General features: G+C 56.4%; 4 protein-coding genes across 10 annotated transcripts in view; 2 read left to right on the forward strand and 2 right to left on the reverse strand.

Moving 5' to 3' along the window:
* DGCR2 (DiGeorge syndrome critical region gene 2) overlaps positions 1-4,748 on the reverse strand; it is a 94,146-nt gene extending 89,398 nt beyond the window's left edge. For 2 of the 4 annotated variants that reach the window (XM_004742593.3, XM_004742592.3), the window contains exon 1: positions 4,377-4,748. In XM_004742593.3, coding sequence (XP_004742650.1) covers positions 4,377-4,455 — 79 coding nt within the window. In that variant the 5' untranslated portion in view covers positions 4,456-4,748. The remainder of the gene's footprint in view (positions 1-4,376) is intronic. The other 2 variants (XM_004742591.3, XM_004742590.3) reach the window with 1 other exon arrangement.
* A 2,205-nt stretch (positions 4,749-6,953) lies between these two features.
* On the forward strand, positions 6,954-9,651 carry LOC101686986 (testis-specific serine/threonine-protein kinase 1). The gene has a single exon (XM_004742589.3). It carries the CDS (start codon positions 7,178-7,180, stop codon positions 8,267-8,269), a length of 1,092 nt encoding a protein of 363 aa, XP_004742646.1. The 5' UTR covers positions 6,954-7,177; the 3' UTR covers positions 8,270-9,651.
* Positions 9,652-11,067: 1,416 nt separating this feature from the next.
* On the forward strand, positions 11,068-14,282 carry LOC101686698 (testis-specific serine/threonine-protein kinase 2). Its single transcript, XM_013051332.2, has one exon. The coding sequence runs from the start codon at positions 12,987-12,989 to the stop codon at positions 14,073-14,075; it is 1,089 nt and encodes a 362-aa protein (XP_012906786.1). The 5' UTR covers positions 11,068-12,986; the 3' UTR covers positions 14,076-14,282.
* Positions 14,283-15,965: 1,683 nt separating this feature from the next.
* ESS2 (ess-2 splicing factor homolog) lies at positions 15,966-25,434 on the reverse strand. Of its 4 annotated transcripts, none has more exons than XM_004742586.3 (10): positions 25,250-25,431; positions 24,104-24,272; positions 23,912-24,013; positions 21,746-21,915; positions 21,515-21,632; positions 21,102-21,235; positions 20,193-20,295; positions 19,108-19,217; positions 17,039-17,154; positions 16,017-16,521 (listed from the first exon to the last, which is right to left on the reverse strand). In XM_004742586.3, the coding sequence occupies exons 1-10, from the start codon at positions 25,382-25,384 to the stop codon at positions 16,242-16,244; spliced, it is 1,437 nt and encodes a 478-aa protein (XP_004742643.1). In that variant the 5' UTR covers positions 25,385-25,431; the 3' UTR covers positions 16,017-16,241. The 4 variants fall into 4 exon arrangements, with proteins under 4 accessions (XP_004742642.1, XP_004742643.1, XP_044921234.1 ...); XM_045065300.1 differs by lacking the exon at positions 16,017-16,521 and adding an exon at positions 16,679-16,835 and having other exon boundaries at positions 25,250-25,432; XM_004742585.3 differs by lacking the exon at positions 19,108-19,217 and having other exon boundaries at positions 15,966-16,521; positions 25,250-25,432.
* Positions 25,435-26,951: the final 1,517 nt, after the last annotated feature.

The raw sequence follows: 26,951 nt of genomic DNA on the forward strand, positions 1-26,951 counted from the left end.
GGTGAGGTAAGTGCTGGTGAGCTGGCCTAAGAAACAGGACCAAGGAAGGTTGCAGGCAAGAGCCATCTGGGCCAGAGGAACAGCGGCAAGAAGGTGCAGACCTGTCTGGCGAAGCGTGTGACAGCAGCACATTTTCTGTTCCAAAGACCGAAACGGCCAACTGAAACAATGACCTGACTCCCTGCCACCTGGGCCAACCGGAGCTTTAACCACAGCGCTTCCTGTGCCCTCAATACTTTCCCATGGTGACGGTGCCCGGCACACGGCAGGTGGGAGCTGGCGACAGTGCCCAGTACACAGCAGGTTGTGGTGAGGGCTGGTTACAAGGCTGTGGGGAGGCATCACCATTCATCTCCCGGGGCTGCCAAGTGCCAGGAGCTTCTTCCTGCCCTCTCTGCAGTAGCCAAAGTGTGCAAGGGGAAAGGCCCACTTACTCTCAAACTGTTTGGAAGATAAATTATGTGCAAACGTGCACACGTGCACACGAGGGATAAGGCAGAGGAGCTACAATGCTAACAAGTAAGTCTGAGGATATGCAGGTGTTCTTTGCATTGAGTTTTATTCCTGCAACTTTTCTGTAATTTTGAAATTATTTCCGAGTTTTCTTTATATATTAAAAAAAAAAAAAAGACAATTCATTAGCTAGCTAGTGAGGTTGGAAAGTGTGTTAACCCTACATTCCAACTAAAAAGAATGAAATCATTAAGCTAAAAGCACAATCAGCCAGCAGAGCGAGTTCTACAGTGTTACAGGAAGGCGGGCTCTGAAGGAAAGAGCTCAGAACTGGGAAGGCGCCTGGCAAGCCCAGGTGCAGGTTCAACTTCCCAGCTACTCCTATGAGTTTCAGCCACATGTGCTTGGAAAACGGCCACACTCTCCTATCAAGTGCTGCTCCAGAAGCAAGGTGCTACAGCCACAAGTCAGTTCACTGACAATTTCCTAGTTCAGCACAGAGAACAGGCCCCTCTGGGTCCCTAATGACAAAGGGTTAAGAACCCTTAATTCGGAACCAACTCACCTGGTTTTGAATCCCAGCTGTGCTGCTCACCAGCTGTGTGACCTTAGGCAAGTTATTTGCCTCTCCCAGCCAGCTCTCCCAACAGCAAAAAGAAGACAGCTTCCAGTCCCACCATCTCATCAGGCAGCCTCACTGAACACAAGCCTTTTTAGAGGGCTGGGGCAGAGCTCACTTGGAGGAGACAAATGTTTTCTCAGCTATGTATGGTGGGGTCACCCTAGACTGAGTTGTGGCTAACACCATGACATGATTTTCCATCATAAATGAAGCTAGAAAAACACTTTCTGAATCAGCAATTCCTGCTGCATTACCTGCAGAGAAAGAGACAACGAGAAGATACCACGGCCACTGGCTCCCCAGAAGCCCCGCCATGCTTGTTGCCCCTCTGCAGAGGTCTCACCACAGCCCAAGGAGGGAGATACACACACACCACCACTGGTCGTTAACGGCTAACCATGAAAGGGATTTGATGGGATGGCTAGTTCTATCCCTTAGATCAGAGTATTTAGATAAAAAAGGGTCTGTGCCCTCACCTGGAGAACCACTGGGTCTGTCATGGGAAAAGATGTGGCCCAGAGTTCCACAGCTGGGGTTAAGGATGGCCAGCGCAGGACACACACAGCTGGAATAAACAAAGCCCCAACCAAAGGCACAGTGATGGGAACACAGGCCAGACATCTGGGCTGAAATCTCATCTCAGCCACTTAGTTCCGTGAACTCTCTGTGATTGTGTTCCTGTCTGTAAAATGGGGCTAATAGCAGTCATCTTACCTCACAGGGACCACCAGAGAGGTAAGCAATGCACATGTCCGTACACATCAGAACAGCACATGGCATGTAACACATCCTTAATGTATCTAGATCAAACATGCATTAAGAAACTTTGCCAAAAGCTCTGTTGCCCCCACTCTGTGAAAGGCCTCACACCCCAGCCTACACCAGGGAAGAGCCAAAGCTGGCTTGGCCCTGGTCCTCAAGGACTCCCTCCCTCCTGGGAAGCAGGTTCTGCCTGATGCCCTCCTCACACCCAAGTACAGGTCAAAGCTGGGACTCCCACAGAAAGAATGCACATTAAGACAGGGAAGGTCTCCTTCTCAAGAACCAGCCAGCAGACCTCTACCTGGAAGGACACAGAGCACATACAAGCACCCATGGAGAACATCTGACCCCAAGTGAGACCTGCCCTTGCTGCTCAGCCAAAATCAGGGAACCAGCTGGTGTCCCCCAGGATTTCGAAGAGCAGCTCAAGATACCACCAGAAGCCACTGCAAAGCTCTCATCTGAAAAGTCATGGAATGCTAAGGATAACTTTGCTTCCTCCCTGCCCCAACTCACACCTCAATATGAGGTCTCCTAGGAAGCCCTCCCCTGCTACAAATGACTGGTCCACTACCTCTGCTGCCTGCCTCTAAGCCCCCATACCCAAAGATCTGATTTACATCTAGTTTCTGATTCCATACCTCAAGGGAACTCCTAGAGAAAGTGGTTTATTCAGTTCATTTGAGCATCCCTAGCGGCAAGCAGACAGTGAGCATCTGAAAACTTTTTGAACTGTTGCTGGCCAGCTGGCAGGATACATGGACAGCAAAGGAAAGGGAGCTGGGGACATCAGTCACCTTTATCATCCAAGCAGGAGATGCTGGACCTGTAACCAGAGGCACCCCAAGGAACACAAGCATGATGTGTGGCTTGGTCCCACAGAGTCCACCTGAGGGACTGAGAGGTAAAACTGGGACTCAAGAGCCAGAACAGAAAAATGTCCCTCCCACCACTCTACAGATGCAGACATGTTTTCTAAATATTTTAATCACAACAAGACATAAATCCATCGGCTCTGGTCCTCAAGAGCCCATTCAATACTTCAATACTCCAATACTCCAAACGTAGGCCTTTCTTGGCTTCCATTCCCACTAAGGCTACCCCACAACCAGTCACCCTGCTGCACAGAGAACCATCAGAAGCAACAAGCAACCAGTTCTACAGGGAGCCCAGAGGAGCATCACTGGAGTGACTCCAGGTTGAGTACGGGCCCAGGGCCTTGGCCACCAAGTAAATACTGGGGAGAAGACAGCAATCCGTAAGGATGACAAAGGCAGAGAGGTGTGTCATATCTGCGGTAAGAGCCCTCGCTGAGGCAATATGGAGAGTGGCACACCACTGTGTCCCCCAGCCGGCCTTTAACAGACACCTGACAGAGCTCACAGACAATGGCCCTGGACAATTCTGCTTTTCATGGGCCCCTTCCTCCATAAAAGAGAATATTAAAAATCATACTTTCAAATGCATCGGTATAAAGACAATAAATCTGTATGTGTATACTATAACATTTTCTTTGACCTAAAAGGTCAGGGGTTTTTCCTCGCTGACTTTAAAAAGGAGACCACTAAAAGCATTCACTATGATAGGTCCCCAGCACCAGGCCTCCTGTGCCTGATGGATAAACCCGCCCTGCACAAGGGGATTTGATTTTTTGGTTGTGCAATGGAGGAGGGGGTACACAAGAACAGGTAGAAATAAAAATTATCCCGGACTTTCCAGTGGCCACGCTGCTGATACCCCATCACAAGCTTACTTATGAAAACACAAGCTTCGAGGGGAGTTCCAGAAGCATTTAATTATCACATTGAAGGAACACTCCTAAGTGCCTGACAATGTCCAAGCTCCGACGGCGGAAACCCGGCCGCAGCACCAGTCCCTGCCCCAGGAAGCTTGCTTCCTGCGTGCGATGCTTGGCGGACTCCTAGTACCACGGTGGGCCAGTCTCTGAGCTGAGCAGTTCTGAATTGCAACACCTCCCTGAGTGACAATAAGCAACGCGGCTACCGCTTTCCAGCCGAGGAGCTTCCAGGGCTGAGACGCGGGGACCAAACCACTGCTGAGGGTAAACGTGGGAAACCAGGTGCTTCCACGAGCTGCTCTCTCGACCCCAGAACTCCAGCCTGACCCCAGCCGCTGGGCAAGGTGGGAGCGCCCCAGGGGCGCAGCTCCTTGGCCACAGAACTCCCAGGCCCCAGAAGTTAGGTCGGGCCACGGACATCACTCTCGCTTCCGTCATTCTCGAAGCACGCAGCGCTCCACGGAACACGGATCCAAAGGTAACATCCCTCGAGAACAAAGTTCCAATGATGTACGAGGCGCCCTGAGCCCAGGTAAACTATCCGCACAGTCCCGGGCGAGGGGCACGGTCCCGGGCAGGGGGCACGGCGGCTCGCGGCAGGCCTCGCCGGCGCCCTCCTGGGGCTCGGCCCCGCGGGGTGGAGGGACTTCCCGGGCGACCCCGGCCCCGAACATTGCCCGCCCGGCCCCGCCCCGCCCCCACAAACCGCCCCCACCGCGCCGCGCCCACCGCACCGCGCACCTGGCCGCAGCGGCTCGGTGACGGTGAGCACGAGCAGGAAGAGCAGCAAGAAGGCACCGCTGTCTGCCTTGGGCACCATTTATCCTCCGTTCATCGTCCCCGGGGCGGCCGCGTGACCCCGCGGGGAGGCCGGACCGGGCCGGACTGAGGGTCAGGGGACCGTGCCGGGATGAGGGTCAGGGGACCGGGCCGGGCTGAGGGTTAGGGGCCGGGCGAGGAAGGGCGGCGGGAAAAGTCTCTGACTAAGCTGCGGCTAAAATGGACCACGGACTCCCGCGCACTCTCTGCCTCAGTCTCGGGTTCCGACTCCAGCTCCGCGCAAGATGGCGGCCGTCCTGCTCAGCTCCGCGCCGCCCCCCGCCCGCGCCGCCGGCGCCGGCCAATGACTGCCGAGGCGGGGGGCGGGGCCTGCACGCTCCCAATGCGTACGGACTCTTGGCCGGGCGCAGGGCGGAGCCTGGGAGGTTGAACCCGAAAGGGGCGAGGCCCGAGGCTGGGACGGTGTGGGGCGGGGACAGAGAGGCGGGCCCAACGGGTGGGCGGGACTATAAAGAGTTAAGTGTGCCATTGGTTAAGCGGAGAGGTGGGACTCGGGGGTGGAGCCTGGGCGGTAGGGCCTACTGAGGGCCGGGATCCCAGGGCACAAGGCGCAGGGCAGGGGTGGTGGAGGAGGGGTAACCAGGCCAAGTAGACGGATACAGAAAGGGGCGGGGCGCGGAGAGGCGGGGAGCAGCCCGGGGGGGCGGAGCGTGAAGGAAAAGAAGGAGGACCGGGACCCGAGGTGGACAGGGTGAAGCAGGACCCTGGGGCGCGAGAGATCGTCACAACTTGCATACCTGCAGACCCACGTCCGGTCAGCGGCCCAAGAGTGCTCCCTAAAGTGGTCCTCTAAAGGCAGAACCGCTGCGGGAAAGGGACGAGGAAAACGGGAAAAACCCAGACAAGCTTTGAGGAAGTGGGAAGATGGGGGAATGGAGGATCCACCCTGCAAGGAACAGGCAGGTGTGGCTTCACTAGCACACGCTACTGAAAAGGAAATACCTTAAAGGAGTTTCGTACAAAAGGAGCTGACAGGGAAACCCAGACCTTAGACTGGGGAGCAAAGCTGGCCTCTGAAGGAAGAGCCCTGCCTACACAATGTGGGAGGAGGGGGAAGGAATGTTGGACACAGCTGCTGCCACAGCAGGCCACATCTGCAGGGAGGAAAGGCTCCGGAGACCATGGTCCCAGTGCTGGCCTCACACCTGTTAGGGAACAGATTGTCTGCGGAAGAGAACACAGCAGATGGAGTGTCCCACTAGGAGAGGAGCAAGCTGTCCAGTGGAAGGACCACCAGCCACACAGACAAGGCCTAGTACAGGATGTCAAGGCTGGGGAAGAGAGTGAAGATGGGAGCAGAGAAAAGGGGGGGGCCCATTTTAGCCTGGCACACCTCTCACCCCACCAACTTACTCCCCAGGAGCAGTCCTCCCAAGTCCCTTCAAGGCATAATCCTCCTGAATGTCCCAGGATTCTCAGGGTCCATGAGAGAGGTACCCACTCCCACTGAGTGGAGATAGCCAAGATAAAACCCAAGGCTAGGCCAGACCTGCCTGCACCTGCTCCCTCCAGGCGTGCCCTGTGGCAGGTGTTAGACAAAGGGCCTATCACAGCAGAGGGGCCCCCCTACTAGCAGAAACAGTCATCCCTGTCCAACACTGCCCTGGCTGCTTGCATTGTCCTTATGGAGCATTCCCTGGAGCAGCTGCTATACTCAGAGAGACCCAGGCCCAACCTTCAATGTGCCCAGGGAGCCCAGCCAAGGTTACAGGCTGGGCAGACCCCAGGGAGGGAAGTCACAGCTAAGAGCAGATATCTCCACCAGCTGTCCCCTTGCAGAGCCACTGTTAAAGAAGCAGGCCAGCAAAGGTTCAGATGGGGAGGGAGAAACGTGAGAAGTCCAGCCCAACCATGCAGGGAGAAGGCAAAGCCCTGGCTTCCGAAATTGCAGTCACTGCTGGGCCAAGAGTCTTTGCCCCTCCTGAAACACCTCTACCTTTGACCCTCCTGCACAGCCTGCAGACTGCCTATGTAGACACCACCAAGACCCTCTAGGGCTGAAGGGAGATAAAAGAGGTCAGGGATATTTTGCCCCAGTTCCCTCCCTGTGGAGTCACTGCCTCTATACCTTCCCAGTTTCCAGTGACCAACCTTCCCTTCTTCCAGGGGTCTGTAACTACCCTTAGGGTACCCCCTACTGTTAACTCCACTTCCACCTTTGTAAATAAGATGACTTCATTAAACTGTCCTCAAACTGCCCCAACTTAAGTATGTCTTTTGTTTCCTGCTGGGACTCAGAATGACCATCCAACCCGGATTTCCTGAGATGCCCCATGTTGCAATAATCAATCCCACGAGGAGGCCTGGCTCCTTGTTTGGAAGCACCGACAGACCAATGTGTTCCCCACAGCCCCCACCTACCTCAGGTCTCAGCCAAGCGCAAGGCCACTCTCCGCTGGCCTTTGGTCCACTCCAACCCCCTGGCTGGCCTTCCAGGGTTCCAAGTCCAAGTGGCTAAGGCCAGAGCCTCATTCCCCCAGGGCACTCCTCCTTTATGACTTCACCCACTGAAGTCACCTGGGGGACAATGCTGAATGTTCCACCCCAGAGTCTTGGCCTCTAGGAGGCAGGGACAGCAGGCCCAGCCAGCCCAGAGGACTCTCTGTCCACAGTGTAAATGAGGACATTTAATGAGGGCAGCTGGCCCATGTCCCGCAGGGATGTAGAGGGCAGCCTCAGAGGCACTGGGCACTCCCGGTACCATGGATGACGCTGCCGTCCTCAAACGACGAGGCTACATCATGGGGATAAATTTGGGAGAGGGCTCGTACGCAAAAGTCAAATCCGCTTACTCTGAGCGCCTGAAGTTCAACGTGGCAGTTAAGATCATCGACCGCAAGAAAGCCCCCACGGACTTCTTGGAGAAATTCCTTCCCCGGGAAATTGAGATTCTGGCCATGCTAAACCACCGCTCCATTGTCAAGACCTATGAGATCTTCGAGACATCAGATGGCAAGGTCTACATTGTCATGGAGCTTGGGGTCCAGGGTGACCTCCTGGAGTTCATCAAAACCCGGGGAGCCCTGCACGAGGACGATGCTCGCAAGAAGTTCCACCAGCTCTCCTCAGCCATCAAGTACTGCCACGACCTGGACGTCGTCCACCGAGATCTCAAGTGTGAGAACCTTCTCCTCGACAAGGACTTCAACATCAAGCTGTCTGACTTCGGCTTCTCCAAGCGCTGCCTGCGGGACGACAGCGGCCGCATCATCCTCAGCAAGACCTTCTGTGGGTCGGCGGCGTATGCGGCCCCCGAGGTGCTGCAGGGCATCCCCTACCAGCCCAAGGTGTATGACATCTGGAGCCTGGGCGTGATCCTCTACATCATGGTCTGTGGCTCCATGCCCTATGACGACTCCAACATCAAGAAGATGCTGCGCATCCAGAAGGAGCACCGTGTCAACTTCCCTCGCTCCAAGCACCTGACTGGTGAGTGCAAGGACCTCATCTACCGCATGCTACAGCCAGACGTCAACCGGCGCCTGCACATCGACGAGATCCTCAGCCACTGTTGGGTGCAGCCCAAGGTGCGGGGCCTGTCCTCTGCAGCCATCCACAAGGAAGGGGAGAGCTCCCGGGGCGCTGAGCCCTCACGGACCCCTGAGACCCCTGACAAAAAGTCTGCCACCAAGCTGGAGCCCCGGGAGGAGGCAGGGCCCGAGACACAGTCTGAGCCAAAACCCAATGAGGAGGAGACTTTGCAAGTGCCAGTGTCAAGGCAATCAGACAACATGGACCTTAACGGAGAGCTGCCCGGCAGAGTGATAGAGGAAGAGGCCCTCCCACAACCCTGACAGACACACACCTAGCGAGCCTCTCTTGGCCCAGGGGGCCATCTGGGAATGAAGCAGAGTTCATGGCTTTAAGCCTGAGCTCCAGAGAAATCAAGGGACAAAGCAGAGAAGGAAGATTGTCCTGGATGAGCCACTATTTTCGTCAGTTTCTTCTCCCCCTCTTTGAACTTGGTAACCCACATGGCTAAAGGAGCAATAAATCACTATATTAGTGCAGACCCCAAGATGAATGTCTTTTCCCTATCTGACTGTGGTCATCCAGGGAGAGGATCCTGCACTCCCTGCGTTCCCCAAACCCGGCCCCCCACTCTCAGATCGGATGGCACCTCATTTCACCTCTAGTTTGGGAAGATACATCCCCATGTGCCCAGCCTGACTGTGACCTCAGGCCCTGGACCAGAGCAGAAAGCTGAGCAAGGAAGATGCTCTTTCAAGAGGGAGGCCATGAGTGTGGTGCTGGGGAGCGGAAGGGAGCACGGAGAGGATAAGACCAAGAAGGGCAAGGGGGCAAGGGGACTGCCTGCAGCAGAGGGGAAGGAGGCGGGGCTCCTCTGGAGCTGGGGCTGAGGATCTGGGCCCTCAACATATCAGTGCCACTGCCTCCCCAAGGCTGCCGGTGGGGAGGCGGCCTGCCAGAGGCCAGTAGACCAACCTCTCAGCCCCTCTTGGGCTCCCCACCCTGGTAGGCAACTCATTTCTTTTATTCTGTCCACCAGGGCTCCCCCATGGCCAGCCAGCATCCGGTTCTGGACACCTCCTGAGTCATCCTGCCTGTGGTCATATCTGCGGCCCACCCCCCACCCTGGAAGTGGCGCTGGTTAGGGGAGGGGCTTCAGGATGGCCCAGCCCCACCCAGCTGGGCATGATCTCGACCACATCCCTCTCCCCTTAGGTCTCAGTCTGTCCCGAGCAGTGATGCTCCATGCCAGAATGGCTAAGCGGACATTGGCGAGGAGAGAGGACAGGTGTGCTCACAATGCATGCCTGTGCCCTGCCGCCATCATTGTCCTTTAGAGGGAACAGCCCTGCCTTTAGCATCTCAGGCTGCTGTGCCCTGCGCGGCCCACCCCCATCATTCCTAGGCTGTTACCCCTCACCTCAGCTGTGGCAGCCCCTTTCTCTTCCTCCTCGGCACTCACTCTGGACAACCTCATGTGGACCTGCAGATTTGACATACCAAGAGGACAAATGCCTTCAGACTTACCCACCCTCTGCCCATGTTGGTGACCTGGAAAGTCCCCAACCCCGGGCCCCAGGAGAAGCGGGGTCCAGGGAGTGCCCTGGCTCCACTCTCTCTGTGCCCCGGTGCACATCCACTCCCCATCTCTGCTTGGCTCCCACCCTCCCCACAGCCTCCGTCATACATTCTATCTTCCCATCTCCATGCTCCTGGGTGTCTGTCATGAACCCACAGCACAGAGCCCTCCCAGGCCTCTACCCGCCCCATGATTCCCCCAGTGGCCAGCGCCTCCCTCCTGCACACAGTCCAGATCCCACGGCCCTCGGGAAGGATCTCAGTGCCTGGCCTTGGCATCCTGGGTCTGGCCTCCTCCTGACCTCCCACCCCCCTCCCTCATCCCCACCCCCCCAGATACACGTCCCATAATCGTGTCTGTAGATGCTCCCCTGTAGATCTTACCCATGTCTCCACGATTAGCCGAGGGGCTGTGGCCTCCACAAAGCCTTCTGAGCTTGGCAGCCCATCACTCTAAGCTCCTCTGGGGCAGGCCTGTGAATGCTGAGGTTCAGGCGCAGAACCGACCCTGGGCAATACTGGGGGAGCCACCCAATTTCCCCCCAGAGACCCCAGGAACCCAGCATCAAGCAGATTATCCACTGGCAGAGTAAAATTCCAGAGCACACAGGGTTAGCTGGAGTGAGGACATCCTGAGGACAAGCTTGTGAACCTCCTCGCCTTGGTCGTCTGTGGCTTGTTGTGGTCATCAGGGTAGTGGGCAATGAGCAGCAAGAGGGCCTGGGAGCAATTCACTACAGCCTAGCCAGAACACAAGCCTGGGCAGGAGGGGCCCCACGAAGGAGCATCTACTGTGTGCTTTACAAGTAGAGAGAAGGCTCAGAGAGGGTGGGCAACTGCCTGAGATCACACAGCACAGAGTAGTGGCCCAGGTGACTAAAGCCCACTCCTCCCCAGGTGGCCTCATGTTCCGGGCCACTCCCAGGGTCAGCCCTGGATCTGACCCCTTCGATGATCCTCCCTAAGGCTTTAGGATCAAGACCCTCACCATGGCCTCCAGGGTCTGCAGGGCTCCCTCCCTTCCCTGCACATTCCCACCATTCTGTGTCCTTTCAAGCCATCATGAGTTCTAGCAGGTCCTCGTCCCCCTCCATGGGGCAAACTCCTCAGACCTCAGCCCTCCCAGCCTCCCTAAATCCAGGCCCAGTTTTTCCCTCACAGCCCCGTGTTCCCGTGCCAAAGGTTGCCACCACTGGGCATTTGAGCTGTTGGTGTGACATGGAAGCTCCCTGTCCTCTGGGCTTCAGGAAGGCACGGGTCCTGTCTAGTTCATCAGCAAATCCCAGCATCTGGAACCAACCCTCAAATGCCTATAGGGTGAGTGGAGAAATGGAGGAAACTGAAACTCAGAGAGAAGTGGCCTTGCCAGAGTCCCGAGTTCTCCCATGCACAGGGCTACAAGCTGGGAGTAGCTCCTGGAAGTCGCAGGTCCAGTGGAACACTTCCCCGCCGGAACCCACCAGGAGGGCCTGCCTCCCGGCCCCAGAGGCTCAGCTCGTACCTCCTCCCCCGCACCCCCCCACCCCAGGCCCCTGGGAGCCAAAGAAGTCACACGGCCCTGGGCAAGGGCAGAATATGAGGAAGCAGAATCCACAAAAAAAGTGGGAAACAGGTGGGTGAGCAGAGTCAGCTAAAAAGGCCGACATGCAGGGGGGGCCCCAGATAGAATATTCGGAAGTGCAGGAGAAGGGCCGAGGAGACTGTCATGCTCCTGGGTCCTGGCCTGCAAGTCCTCCTAGCCAGCCCCTCCCAGGAGGCAAAGGTTCTGGTCATTGCTGCCAAAGACATTCCAGGAGAGAGCAGGCATCAAGCCAAAGCCACTGCAACAGAAGCCCCAGAGAGCAGGGAGCAGGCCTTAGGGAGGCTGTGGCTGTTGGGGGGCTGGACGCCGGCCACCCTGCCCTGGAGAGCTTCCACATGAACGTCCAGATGCAGGGAGCTCCCCGTGTGCCTCAGGTGGGTCTGTGCGTCTGCCTGGAATGTTCTGCCCCTCATCAACCTGGCAGGGCCCTACAGATCCTCTGCACACTGGCCCCTCCATCCCCTCCTCTCCCGACCACCCACACAGAAGCAGGCCTCCTCCTCCTCCCCCTCTCCCCTGAACACAGAGCACATGGCGTGCCCACGTGTGGCCACAGGATGCCTGTGAAGGAGAACAAAGGAGCGGCAGGGCTTCCCAAGCACCTAAGGAGACACACCCAAGATGCCACATTCCCCAAAGCAAAAACAAAAGGGTTTTCATGTTGCTTTCTGGTGCAAAAGATAGCTTGAGAGATGTAAATCCCAAAGGTCCACCAGGCCACATGCCCGCTCCTCACAAAGGTCCAGAGTGACATAATTTAGGACCCCTGCCCCCCCCCATCCCCGACCCTGCTCTTACGGAGGACCCCCAGCACCAAAGCTCTGGCCAAGGCCCTGCCCACTCAGGGGTCAGCGCACCAAACCCTCTGTCTCCCTCTGCCGCTCGGTCCCTGCAGATCCACCCTGGGCCAGCCTCCTCTCTTGTGGTCAAAGGCACTGGCCTCCACTCCCCCTGAAGCCCATTCTCTAGACACTCTGCCAGGGACCATCTTAAAATGGGACTTGGATCCTGGCTCTTCCGGCCCCCTGAAATGGCTGCTCGCCACTTCTCTTCTCCTCCACCCTCCCTCCACACAGTAAGACTGACCAATTCTCAGAACAAGCCATCACCTCTCCCAGGCTCTTCCCTGCCTGGATGCCTCACCACCTTCTCTACCTGACTGAGGCCTGGCCTGGCCTCCAGGGAGGCCCCAGCCCTTGGAACACGCATCTGCCAGTCTAGGGCCCAGGGCCCTGCTGGCCCTCCCAGCCCACTCATGCCCTGCCCGCCACAGTGGCACTGCTCTGCCCAGCCTTCCGCCCCGAATAGGAACTGTTCTCATTCACAAGGCTGGCCAGACCAGCGCCATTCCTCTCAGGCACTACCAGTTCCAAGGAGACAAGTCCTAGAGAGGGTTTTCTTCACACTCCAAAGCAGCTGCGGGCCATCAGTCCTAGTGGGACATGGGCCAATGCAGGGTCAGTCCACACAGACAGGAGAAGGAAACAGGCATGGGGCCAGCACTCTGGCTTGACCTGAGTGGCCCTTCCTTGGGCCTGACTCGTGACAAGGAAACAGCAGCAAGGGGGAGCAGGGAGGGTTACCGCAGTCCTGGGTGCCGCCTTCTTTCTAGCGGGCGGGGAGTGGGCACTCCTGGTAGGCCAACCTGGCTTCCAGGGTTCCAGGGGCCCTGGTTCCCCCAGCTCAGTCCCTACTCCTGGCAGGCTGGCTTTATGACTTCACATGCTGAAGTCACGCGGGGACAATGCTGAGCGTTCCACCCCTCCAAGTCCAGGCCCAGCCCTGCCAGACGGCTCCCCACAGTGTAAATGAGGACAATGCCCGCTGGCCCACGGGGGGAGGGGATGTAGAGCGCAGTGCCGCCAGCCGCTCCTGGCACCATGGACGATGCCGCGGTCCTAAGGAAGAAGGGTTACATCGTGGGCATCAATCTTGGCAAGGGGTCGTATGCGAAAGTCAAATCTGCCTACTCTGAGCGCCTCAAGTTCAACGTGGCAGTCAAGATCATCGACCGCAAGAAGACGCCTACCGACTTTGTGGAGAGATTCCTTCCTCGGGAGATGGACATCCTGGCAACCGTCAACCACCGCTCCATCATCAAGACCTACGAGATCTTTGAGACCTCTGATGGGCGCATCTATATCGTCATGGAGCTTGGGGTCCAGGGTGACCTCCTGGAGTTCATCAAGTGTCGGGGAGCCCTGCATGAGGACGTGGCTCGTAAGATGTTCCGCCAGCTCTCCTCAGCTGTCAAGTACTGCCACGACCTGGACGTCGTCCACCGAGATCTCAAGTGTGAGAACCTTCTCCTTGACAAGGACTTCAACATCAAGCTGTCCGACTTCGGCTTCTCCAAGCGCTGCCTGCGGGACGGCAGCGGCCGCATCATCCTCAGCAAGACCTTCTGCGGGTCGGCGGCGTATGCGGCCCCCGAGGTGCTGCAGGGCATCCCCTACCAGCCCAAGGTGTATGACATCTGGAGCCTGGGCGTGATCCTCTACATCATGGTCTGCGGCTCCATGCCCTATGACGACTCCGACATCAAGAAGATGCTGCGCATCCAGAAGGAGCACCGCGTGGACTTCCCCCGCTCCAAGAACCTGACTGGCGAGTGCAAGGACCTCATCTACCGCATCCTGCAGCCGGACGTCAACCGGCGGCTGCACATAGACGAGATCCTCAGCCACTCCTGGCTGCAGCCCCCCAAGCCCAAAGCCATGTCTTCGGCCTCCTTCAAGAGGGAGGGTGAGGGCAAGTACCGGGCCGAATGCAAACTGGACACCCGGCCGGGCTCACGGCCGGAGCACCGGCCCGAGCACCGGCCAGACCATAAGCTGGGGGCCAAAACCCAGCACCGGCTGCTGGTGGTGCCTGAGAATGAGGACAGAGTGGAGGACAGGCCGGCCGAGTCCTCCAAGGCAAAAGATCATCATGGCACCGGAGCTGAGGTGGGGAAAGCGAGCACCTAGCGGTGCGGAGGGCCTGGGGGGCGTGGTGCGTGGTGCGCGCCCACATAAACTAAATAGGCAGTAGGAGCTGAAGAAGGCACAGGTGCAAGGAACAAGTAAAATCCGTCAATTAAACCACTATTTTGATTACGTTCTATTAGCTTTCTTCCACTTAGTAGCAAAGACATTAATTACTGACCACCAAATAAACCGCAAAGTGTATACAAGCATTAAGAGTGCCCCGTGAGGAGTCTTTTTCTCTAGGACTCAGCCAACCACCCCTCCTGCGGCGTGGGGGTCTCCAGCACAGGGGTGCAGGGCCTGGTGCTCGGGCACAGGCAGACTATGGCGAGACCCTGTGGGCAAGAAGACCTAAGCTGCAGCCCACAGCCAGGCCCCCACCATCTCCCTTTGACCCACCCCGGACCCAGCACCTCCAGGGTTGGCCGGCTGCATGTGTCTCTGGCTCAGGCCCAGCACAGCCCACCCTGACCTCAACCCCATCCCACTCCCTCGGACTGACCCTTTCTCCTTATATTCCGCTCCCTCCATTCCTGTGGTTGAGATCAGTACCCTTGGCCCCTTGAGTGCCCTTTCATTTGCCAGAAAAGTCCCAGCCCAGATATCTCAACCACACCCTCCCTACTCCTCCCTATCCACCCCATACACCAGCCAGTGTTCAGAGGCGGCCAGTGCTTGGCTTTAAGTGGCCTTGCCTAGACAGCATCTCCCTCTGCATCTTCCACCCACTCAGACCTGTCTGCCTCCATGCTGCTGTGGCCCAGCCCTCCCCTTCCCTATGTGGTAAAAGCACCAACGGCCATACTTTCCTGACCCCCTGGGCGGTCCTGGTGCAGTCCCAGCCCCCTTGGTGAGTTACAGGGCTTGGCCCCCTGGAAACTGGCAGGAGCTGACAGTCCAGTGCAGACTAGTGGGTGCCTAGGCAGGCGACTGGCCCCACACGAACCTCCAGGGAACACACCACTCATGAAGGCAGCAAGGACCCCCCAGGACAACCCAAGACCATGGCCCGGGCAGGGCTGGGTATGCTCAAAACAAGAAAGACTCTGGTCTGAGCAGATTCTAGGCTGGCTCCTTGAGCTGTGCAAGCCCCTTAGAGAGCATGACCTGACCCCACTTAAGGCCCGAAGAGACCCATCACCTCCATGTGAAGCAGCTGGCCCAGGCCTCCTAGGGGCACCAAAGCCCTCAACGTCACAGGCAAGTGTGGCCTGTGGCCTGTGGTGCACATGGCACTCTCGGGTCTGCGTGGAGCCTGGCCCCATTGCTCTTTGACAGTATGGCCTGGGTTCCTATTACCCACAACTCCTGTTCGTGACTCAACAGCATATGAAGGTGGTGCCTGGAGCAATAGGGCAGGGAAGGGCAGGAAGAGAAGACAGTCCTGACCCCCTGAGCTGGAGACCAAGTGCTTGGAGAAGGTGACATTGAGGCCACTTTCAAAGTGACCACATGATATGACACGTAGGACCCACGCAACTCTGTCACTAGCAAACCACACAGGCCAGGCCCACCTGAGGCTGAGAACCTGGTCCCAAAGCCCCAGGGGAACCTGAGGGGCCGAACGTTCAAGGACTCTCTCCTTCCCTCAGGGGGACAGAACTTGGGGAGCATGGCCCAACGAGCTGTGAACTCAGTGCGGAAGGTAGGTTCCAAGCTCTAGAGGGGACACAGCAATGCAAGGAGTGGCAGGAAAGGCCAGAGACCCTGAACTTCTGAGTTCACCTCACCCAGAAGCTTCCTCCCAGGGAGGCCTGCAGTCCTGAGACCACGATGTGGTACAGGGGGTCTCTAGCATAGGGGTGAGGGTGGCTTGCAGGGGGTCTCCAGCATAGGGGGAAGGGTGGCCTAAGGGCCACACAGAGTGGGCCAGAGAGACAGGTCCTGCCAGACTGTGCTAGGTGCTCTTTAATGACGGCTAGACAGAAAGAGGCAGGGGTCTGATAGAAAATAGTTATCTGCCAGACCCTGGGATACATCCCAAGGCCGTGGGGCAAGTCTCATGCCAGCCTGTCTGAGGCACGGCATCTTTTCAGTGGCTCCTGGGACAGTCAGTCACCATTTCTGGCCCGGGCCCGGGTCCCCAGAAGGCTGGAGTCCTCTGCTGAGCGGGCAGCTGCCCCGCAGGCTCCACGAATCTCCCACAGGCCCGACCCGGGCCTGGCTCTAGAAGAAGTCTGAGGCCTTGCGCCGGGCAGGGAGCTGCAGCAGGTTGTCCGTGATGGAGGCTGGGTCCTGACTGAGGGGGGTGCGTGCCGCAGAGCCAGGAGCCGGTGTGCTCGTGGGGGTCTGAGGCCCACCAGCTGGGGTCTTGAGGTGGCTCGAGCGTGCTGGAGACGGGGTATAGCTGGCCCGCAGGGCCCGGTCTGTATACTTGCTGGCTGTCCTGCTTACAAGGCGCTGCAGGGCTGGGGACATGGCTGGGCTCAGGCCTTTGGGGGTGAGGCTGGGGTGGAAAGGGAGGGGGAGAGAGGCATCATTAGGCCCCACCAGGCACTGCCAGCAGCAGGGTTTCCCATGGCCCCACAAACACTCATGGGAGATGCATGGTCATTATGAGCTGAGGACACCCGATGGCCTGGCACATAGCTATGTAGCCAAATTTAAGGTCAAGTTGTGGTGCTGCCCTTGGAGGTGGGACTGCGATGGACCCCAGCTCTCTCCAAGGAGAACGATCCACCTGTTTCCACAGGGCTGACGGGAGCTCACAGCGGGATAAGGAGCCCAAAGGTGCCTCTTAGGGATGTGCTGAGGCGGCAGCTGAAGAAGGAAAAGACGAAGAGGGGCCCTGCATCCTGGCTCATGCAGGCCGTGCCCGTACCAGCGGAGCTGCCACAGGACCCACCCCAGAGCACCCAGGCCTGCCTGCACACCATGCATCCACACGGGAGGGGCTGTGGCCAAGTGGGAATAGGGAGAGACCCCCCACCCTGCCCGCCCCATGCAGGTCAGGCACCCCTCACCTGGCCAAGTTCTCCGTCACTCTCCTCAAGGCCTCCTGCTTCTTGGCCCGGTTCTTGGCAGCGGCCTCGTTGGCCATCTTCAGCCCCAGCCGTTCCCTGCGGCCGGGCTCCAGGATCTACAAGGCAGCAAGTGTGTGGCTGGCCTGCCGTCAAGCCAGCCAGCCCCTTGCTGCTGGGGCACCTGCCTCTTTCCCATGGTGCCCTGTGATCCTCACAACTGCTGTCTCCCTAAAAGCCCCCGAAAGCTGCCGACCAGCTTGCCTCCACTGTCCACCCGCCAAAGGCCCAGGCCTCCCACCTGTCATCACGGTTCCCTGCAAGCCAGCGGTGCAGACTTAGGAACCTCCGATGGTCTTTTAGAAAAGAAGGGGATCTTGTTTGAATCTGCTTCCCTCTGATTACTGGAGTAAACCCCTTGCTGACTTTAACCCCCACTGACCTTCTGTATTTCTTCCCAGAACTTCCCAAAATTGATCTTGTCCTATTTTTCTATTTGAGTGCTTGTTTGTTTCCTCACAGTTTTCCCCCATCAGTTCTGTTAAGTTCTGCCATACAAACGCCTTCTGTTACTCGCTTTCACGTTTACTCACGATGGGGTTTTTTTGCTGTAGTTAAGTCTACCACTGTGTATGGTACTATCTGCCCACCCCGCCCCGCTTCCTTTGTGACCCCCCCTCTTTGGTTTACTCCCTCCTACCTTCACACCAGATTAAGCATTGACTAGTTTCCGCTCGTTGTTCACATGTATTGTTTTCTGCACTTAACTCTCCCACTTGGGGAATTCGTTCTGCAATACGTATCACGCACTTCGTGTCCGATTACAGTCTACTACTCAGCACGATTTGAATTGTCGTTGGTCACAAACCCTGAATTTGGATTTGGACGGACGTTTGTTCAGAAGCTCTTCCCTGCTGCCTGGTAGGCACCGGGACCAGGGCGGCCTTCTGACAGCCCTGTGCCTCTGGTGCACCGCCTCTCTCTGGTTTTTCTTGGTTATTCTCGTGTCCAAGACAAATATAAGAACCAACGTGCCAAAATGATTTGCATATGTTCTGTGTGGACATGTGTTCCCTCTCGAAATGAGAGTGGTGCCACACCAGGGAGGCCCTGTGGCGTGGCCCATACCCTCTGACCTTCCTTCTGCGAGCCCACAGCACTAGCCTGTAGTTTCCTTATGAAAGCCAAGGTACTGCTGGTTGTTCTCAATTTCTGCTGCTACAGTCAGCGAGATCTCTTTTTCTGTTGCATTTCAAACTACACAATGCAAGTGTTTAGAAGGACTGGTTCAAGACAGCCTCGAACCCAGCTCCCTTAGCAGCAGACCTACGTTAATTCCAGGTTCCATGCCTGACCCTTTGGGGTTTCAGAGCAGCTGACGTAACCCCCTCGCCCTTTGCTCTCTGCAACAACACTGCCCTCTGCCTCCTGCCATCTCCTAGCATTCCAGGTTGGGACTGCTGGCCCAGTACCCCGAAAACAGAACCACATGCTCCCAGTGTCCAGCAACTTCTCTTCCATCTCGTTCCAAACTATGCCAGCCACTCAGTTTCCCCAACAAGCTGTGTGCAAACCAGAGTGCCTTACCTTCTCAAAGCCACTCTGGGGCCATCCTAGGCCGCCCCATCTCCACAAACCACCTGGCACCCAGCTCCCCTGCCCTACCTGCTCCAGGCCTCACAACCCCACACTCTTGATGATTCTACAAGACTGCTGCCTCTTGGTGCTTGCCCTCCTGTAACCAGAGGCTTTCCTCTACCAGCATGTGAACCTTCAGAGGACACAAAGCACAGCCCACCGAACACTGTAGTTCTGAGGCCCTTCCCGGCCCGACCCTGCAGGCTCACAGGGTTGTGGCTCTGGTGCCCTCGCCCCACACCTGCCCTCAGTGCCCTGGTCTTCTTCAGAAGTGCAATGACACACAGGTGTGCAGCCTGGAGCACAGCTCAGCCCTTCTGTTGCTTCTGCTTTGACCAGTGGCAACTAGACCATCCTCTGTGCATCAAGGCACAAGTGCTCCAAAGACTGAGTGTCTACCCAGGGTCCCATCTGGGCACCCCACTGTGACCCACCTTGAAGGCTGGCCCTGGTGTCCTGTCCACATAGGGGGTTTCAGATCCCTCAACTCTCAAGGGAGTATTTTCAACCTCCCCCCAGGTCATCAGCGGTGACTCGTTCACACCTGCAGATGGAGAGCTCGGTTACCTCAGGCCCGGGGACATAGGTGGAGGCAATGCCAGGCCCTCCTTCCTGTGAGAGCCAGCTCCCACCATGCATGTCCCAGCTAACCAACATGAAGGCTGGCAGTTGGCCCACTCTCCTTCCCCGGAACTCTGGAACCCCAGCTCCTCTGCCCCCTGAGAGGACAACGCCAAGACCACTTTAGGCCCAAGATGGGCCCAGGCCCTAATAGCTGCAGGGCTTAGCTTGGGAAGGGGGCTCCCCAGAGAAGATGGGCTGGGTCAGCTAGACTCCCATCCTAGCACATGGCCACCAGGGTCTCCTGGAGGTTGCTATGGGACCCCCCGCCCCCAAAGGAGGGGACACTTGAAGGTTTTCAGAGTACCCAAATCTGCCAGGACCCTGGGCAAACCTATAGTGCCCGTATACCCGGGCCTGCATCACAGGAACCAGCAGCCCAGAACACAGAGGCCAGTGCTTGGAGTGGTGGGTGGGAAAGGACACCACGTGCATCAATGCACTGTGAGATTGTCCCCCAAGATTCATAAACCTCCTGTGTGAAGACATGCAGGGCTGGAGCCTGGAGCCTTTTCCCTATGCCCCTATGCCCAGCCTCCCCCTGTGCCCTTTGGCATGCTCACCACAGCCTATCTGTCCAGCAGAGCTCCAATACCCCTGGTTCCCAGCAAAACCAGTCTGTCCTGCCAAGCTTAGGGCAAGGCAGGAAGACCGCTAGGCTCAATGGACTGGGTCCTGTCTATCTCAGGTCAGTTCACCTGAGAGTTCAGCCCACCCACAGCTCTGTGCAGCCCTGTCATTGCACAGGTGGGTCACAGGGTCTCGGAGTTACACGAAGCACGTGTCAGACTTGGAGAAGAGTTAACAGGGCCCAGAGCCACCTGAGCAGCCCACCTCCCCACAGGCAGTCCTATCACGACTATCAGGGGGCCGGCCTGTCAGCGGGTTCAATTCTTACCAGGGGCAGGAGAGGGGGTTGCAACAAATCCGAATCCGCCCACTCGTGGGGAATCCTGAGGGATCAGCTCCTTGCCATCAGGGCCTACCTTGCCCTGTTTGTGCTGGAACAAACAAGAGAGACTAGTGTCAGGGAGGCCCAAGCCTACTTTTCCCCGCTAGCTGATGGAAAAATGCACAGGAACATGCTGGCAATGTTTCCCCTCCTTGGGGCAGTCCTAGAGCTCAGGGGCTGGCACACCCCCCTTTGGAGAAAAAGAGGAAGAACCTCAGCCCCTGCAAAGACTTTGAGGACCTGTCAGAGTAGGCATTAGAGCAAGGGAAGCTCCCCCTCCTTCCACGCAGGGCAGGGCCAGGGTCCTTGGCCTCAGTACACACACACACAAGCTGCTTTCAGCAGCTACTGACTCAGGCCTTGACAGGAAGCCACACTAATTACTGGCATATATGCTCTGACCTTTCCCACAGGGCATCCGCTGAAGCCTCCAGAATAGTCTCCCCACCTCCTGACTCTCCCACTTCAACCCCATGACCACTGGAATCGCCAGTCCACCATGACTCCCTGGCTCAGACATCTCTGCTGTCCACCCCACTGAGCCTCACCCTACCCCAGCCTGCCCACAGCATCTACCCCTGCCCTACCCGTGCTCAGGTGTGGGTCTGGCCGGCCTGGGCTGGCTCCCAGTGGCCTCTCCTCTCTCAGATCCTCGTCCCCCAGGAAGCTGGCACTGAACTGACCTACAGAATGTCTCTGGCCAAGAGAGTGCCCCAGCAGAAGCCCATATAGGACAGGAAAAGACTCAGGATCCTGCCACACAGGACCCCCAAATAGTCACATGCTGCTAGGCTCTGCCCAAACCCAAGAACGGTATCAATTTAAGGCTGCCCACAGCCAGCCCCAGCCACTCACCTGGGCATTGAGGGCGGCAGCCTGCTGCAGCTGGGACCTGCTCAGGGCCTGGCTAAAGGGATCCCTGAGGAAGCGAGTGTTCTTATGCACCACCTGCCTCGGCTTCTTAAACAACTGTTCTTCATCAGGCACACCTGGCAGATCAAAGAGAGGTGGCAGGGTATCAGAGGTTGAGGGGTGCCCCATCACTGCCCCACACTCAAGGCTTGAGAGAGAGGCTCCGGTGAACAGAAGCATGAAGCCAAGCAAAGCGTTGGGCAGCCCCACTCCCTCACTGACAACACATGGACCCTTCTGCCCAGAGGCAGAGCAGGACCCCTCTGAGGCCCAGGGAGCACAGACACACACACCCTGAAGGCCGGATACAAACATGCAGCCCCACTCCATGCTGCCTGCCAGCCCCGCCTGCTCACCCTCAGGGTAGTACATGAGGGAGTTTTTCGCCTTGTACTTCCAGGTCTCCACGCCGGCCTGGCTGTTCTCGATGGCTTGGTGCTCTGCCGACGGAAGTGCAAGGTTATCTTTCTGCCTCTGCATCACAGGGGGAAAGTGAGGGTCAGAGAGGCCCCCAGGCACTGTGGCCTGGGCCCCAGGACTCCCTCCACCCTGACAGAGGATGCCCATACCCCTGCACCCAAGGACACCTTCTCAAACTCCTCCTCGGCCTGGTAGAGCCATGTGTGCCGTGCCCGGCTCTTCTCCTTGGCCACCTCCATGATCTCCTGGAAGGAGGCATTGTCCTCACTTGTGTACCGGCTCAGGAAGACATCCAGGCTGGGCAGAGGCTCCTTCTCCTCCTCCTCTCCGGCCTCTCCTGCTCAGAGGCGGGGTGACACAGAACCACAAGCAGCAATGAACACTTTGTAGTCACTCAGTCCCAGGAACCGTGCTACCCCGTAAGCAGGATTGGAACCCTCACCCTAGTTGTGCATCCGTGGGTGACAGCCCGCGCTACCTGACAACTCCCTACCTGGGGGCAGAATCACCCCCCCACCAACTGCCCAGGGAACACTCAGGGGCTCTCCTTGCCTTTTGGATGTCAAGTGAAATATATGTCTCACTCAGGCAGGAAAAGGGACATCTAGGAGTCAGAGACAGGTGACCATGGTGATGCTTGCCCTGCCACAAGTGGGCTGGTCCCGTAGGACCTGCCTCCAACGGCCCAAACTCTCCCACCATCCCTGAGCTTTCGTTCCCCACCTGCTCCTCCCCTCCTGGCACCTGTGCTACGGGTGGATGGCTGTCCCCTAAGCCTCCCGACCTGCTAGCAGGCCCAGAGGGCAGGGACCCCAGAGGATCCAGTGCTCCAGATGGAGGCACACAGGCACGACAACCCCACCTGTCGCACCCAGCACCACAGAAAGGGGGACCCCCACTGAGGCGGTGCCACTGCACTGTGCACGTTGGGACACACTCCAGCTGGGCTATCATGGGGATAGCCTTGTCTTCCGTTCCACTGGCAGTCTTGACCTCCTACTCCCTCCTAGACTGCACAAAGCACAGTGGCTAAAAACTTAAGACCCAGAGTCAGAAAGATAAGGGCTCAAACCCCGTTCTGATGGTACCTACCACTGAGGTTACTGAAGTGATTCCTAGATTTACCAACAAGCACATTTTTTTAAAAAACGAAAAAAAAAAAAAGAATCTGAGAGTTGGCTGGGTGACTCAGTCAATTAAACATCTGACTCTCGATTTTGGCTCAGGTCATGGTCTCAAGGTCATAAGATCGAGCCCCACATTGGGCTCTGCGCTCCACACAGAGTTGGCTTGAGATTCTCTCCATCCCTCCTCCCCTCCTCCCCACTCACACCTGCGCTTACTCATTCAAATAAATACGAGTAAAAATTTGATGAATAAATAACAAGAATCTGTAAGTTGCCTGTGATTCACCTGCCACAACGCAGTGGAGCTGCGATCAAGCTCCACTGGGTCAAGCTTCAAGGACACAACATGACAGACTACAGTATTGCCAAAACAAGCTGGATTCTGAAGCAGAAAATATCTCATCTGCATGAGCGCACAGGGCATCTGCATGAGCATGCAATAGACTAGAACCCAGTAGAGAACAACAAGCATCTTGTCTGTCTGGGCACTGATGTTCTACTGACAAGATGGACTACTGATCATGAGAAAGTCCCATAGTGTATAGCACACTTATGTCCAACAGGGCTCTAAATGCTCTTCCCTAGGAAAAGTCTTTCATAAAGCTGGCTCGTGTCACGACACTCCAATATACATGTGAAAGACAACTTGTTTGTGCTACTCCCCAACATGTCACGTGCTGTCCTAGGTGCGGAATATACACACAGAGGCAAGACAAAGAAGCTCTCATGGTGAGGAGGCCATGTCCTACAGGGAGGCAGGAAGGCATGCTGGTGGGGGAGGGAGGGGTCATGAAAGGGGTTCCTGAATGGTAACATCTGAGCAGAGGTCTGAGGGGAGAGAAGGTGTGAGGCATGCAGCTATCCAGGGTAAGTGACTAACTCAGAAGAAACAAGGGCAGAGGTCCGGAAGCCCTAAGATGACAGCGGGAGAGGGGCCCTGCAAGCCATATGAAGCCTACTGGGCAGGGGCTGGCACACAGTGAGCAGGCCGGTGAGAGAGGTGGCGAGATTTCCATTCCACAAGAAGGGCTGGAGGCTCAGAGAACTGCCCCATGCCTGCCTCTCAGACTGGTGCTCTTTGACCCCATGGGCTGCCATTCAGGCCAACAAAGCTCTCTGGGACAAGATGTGATCTGCCTCTGGGCAAGACCCTCAGGGCCACAAAGGATGAGACTCATAGGTAAACCCAACCACTCACTCACTCACCATCACCCTCTTCCAGGCCTCGGCCCCGGCCCCGGGCCTTGTTGCCCACCACTCCAGTACCTGTGTGCACATCAGGGGTTTCAAATGTGGCTGGAGTCACATCTAGAAGGAGGAAGGGAGTGGGGATTAGAGCCAGCCTAAGGCATCAGTTCAGCAGGAGTTCCCCTCTCAGCCAACCACTGTCACCCTTACAGGGCGGTGGGGGCTCTCGGGACATCTTGCCCAGGGCAGAGCCAAACTTGATGGCGATCTGACGCATCCGTTCCAGGTCTCCATTCTCCTCAGCCTCCAGGTACTCCTTCTGAGCCTGCAGCTTCTCCACATCAGGAAAGAAGTCCCTCTGGATGACTGTCTGGAGCCCCTGTCAGATGTCAATAAATGTCAGAGTTCACATCTGCCTCTCAGTCTACCAATGTACATGCTATGGTCCTTGCCGGGCTCCCAACCTCTGTCCAACCCAGGAATACCCTGAGCTTAGCCGCACTTTCTAATGAGGATGAGCAACCTCTGTAGTCTTGCTGCAACATCTAAATAACGTTCATCTGGTTTCCACGAAACTTTTCTCTCTCCCACAATTGGTCACTCTCATCTCCTCTGCTGGCTCCATCTCCATACCAGCTGGACCAAGGTGGGTGTTGCCCCTTCATTTCATCCAGGGCCTCCTATTTCCAATGCGCACCCTTTACCTGGATGATTTCAGCCTGTCACCCCCACCAGCAGCACTGGCTGAGACTCCCAAATCTACCTTCAGCCAGACCTTGCTCCTAAGCTGCACATTCGTGCACCCAGCTATCCACTAATGCCATCTGCCTCTCTATCCCAGAGGCCTGCCATACTCAACAAGTCCAAAACCAAACTGATTTCCTCCAATCTCCCTGCCAGCTCCTCTTTCTGCATGTCTGCTACAGTATTAAGACCAACTTCAAGGATCCTCCGACGCCCACTAATTCAATGGTGCTTACGCAGCAACACAGTTTCCAAGTCCTCCAGCCTCTGCACTTGCTGTTACTACTCTCCAGAAAGTCCTCTTTCCCACTCTCCTCCCACATGCCCATTCATGCTTTAATAAAATACCTTGTTTCCCTGAAACCCCCCTCTCCGAAGAACAAAGCCGTCCTCTCTTGCCCCTAACAACACTGATTCTGCCTCCACCATCAAGGACACCTCTCTGTGCACTGTATTAGTTTGGCTCTCCTACTGTCCACACCCCAAGATCACGGACTCCGGTTGCTCCACCTCCGCAAGAGTACGAATGCCACGACCCGGGAGGAAGGACCCAAGAAGAGCGCAAAGCGGGGGAGAGACCCAGAATTCGCTACCGTCGCATCTAGATCTTACCTCGATGTACTCTTCTTCGTCCAGGACCCGCTGCTTGCTTGTCGCAGCCCGTACCTCTCCTGCCGCGCGCTTCCTACCGGGCCCAGACGCGGCAGGGAGCAAGAGAGCCCGGGTTGATGCGCCGGGCGTCTCCATCGCTATCCCAGGATCGCTCGGGCTGCCCAGGTACGTAATAGCGTCGGGAGGCAGTAGGGGCGGAACTGTACCAAATGCGCAGGCGCTTGCAAAGTTCACCAATGGGAGAGCCGCGCCTTTGGAGTCCAGCCCGCGCTCCGTAGTGGCGTCACTACCGTCCCTCGCCCTTATGGGATTTGTAGTCTTCATCCCTCCCCTCTCTGGTCCTGCGAATCTGGACTACAGGCACCAGGGGGCGCTGTGTTGGGCGAGACTAAGGGGCGTGTCGTTCACGCTCAACGTGAAAAATTTTAGCACTGCGAAATTTAAAGGCCTTGGGATTACAGTTTCTCGCGAATCATTGCGTGTGCTTCGTGTTATTAACAAAAACACATTTTAGCTATATACGCGGTTTCAATATTTTTATTCAAACTTTTATGCAAGGAAAAAACCCTAAGACAATTTCTTTTTGATAGTTACCTAATAAAAGAAAAAAAAATATGAGGTCTAATTTAGAAATGTCTGGTTAAAAATTATTCGGTCCCTTTCGACGACTGTGAGGCCGGAAAGATTCCGGCCAGGCCGAGGACGTCGGATCTCCCTGCCCTCCTGCCCTTCGACCTTTCCCCGAAGCTCCTCAATAAAATGGTTAAAAACAACAACAAAAAATTATTCGGTCTCTGGACATCACAGTGGGTTTCCCAGAAGAGGAGCCTCATTGAAATGGACCAGAAAATTGCCCAACCATTTTTCAGGCATGATCATTTCTTCCCTAAAAGAGGCTGTGAATTATGTCAAACAAGTTCTGCCCCCGAACAATTTAGTACAATAGACCAGTCATTCTTTCATTCAGTGGGGAACTCCACAATGATGGTTCTTGCCCTGTGGAGCTGACAGCTCCACGTCCTGTCGAGTGGGGAAGACAGGCACTAGTCAGATCATCCCACAAACATAAAACTGCAGTGAACGGGTACAAAGAAAGAGTTTGTACTCGGGGGCAGTCAGGGGAAATTTCCCCAGGGTTAGGAAGTGGTTGCAGATCGAGAATGGACATTGATCAAGTGGAGGGAAAGAGCAGGTGCACAGGCATTGCAGCAGGAGGGAGAAGACCTTTGGATATACAGAGTTCAAGGAGTGGTGAGGTGGGAGATGACACCAGAGGGGCAGGGGCCTCATGGGTCACAGCCAGGAGTTTTGTCTTTGGGAACAATGAGAAGCCCTTAGAGAGGCAGGTTCACTCTTGTACCCTGCCTTTTCTGGGGAGGAAATTGCAGAGGAACCAAAGTAGCTGCATGTGGACAAGACTGGAGGCAACTGCAGTGGTCAAGGTGAGGGGGGGCAGCCTTTTCCTCAGGTTGAACCTGGGAAGAAGATAGCTTCTAGGATGGTTTTTGAAGGTAAATTTGATTTGTTATATGTTAACTAACTTGAATTTAAATAAAACAAAAAAATTGATTTACTGTTGGCCTGGGTACAGTGGGTGGGGGATAGGAGGAGGGAGGTTTGCATGGTGGAAGAGTTTGCAACCGACAAGGTGATGTTGAGATGCTGTGGGCTTCCAGGAGGAGTCGTCAAGGGGACAAATTGG

The sequence above is a fragment of the Mustela putorius genome, unplaced genomic scaffold (genome assembly GCF_011764305.1).
Source record: "Mustela putorius furo isolate JIRA1106 unplaced genomic scaffold, ASM1176430v1.1 tig00003858_pilon_pilon_pilon, whole genome shotgun sequence".
Classification (NCBI taxonomy): Eukaryota; Metazoa; Chordata; class Mammalia; order Carnivora; family Mustelidae; genus Mustela; species Mustela putorius.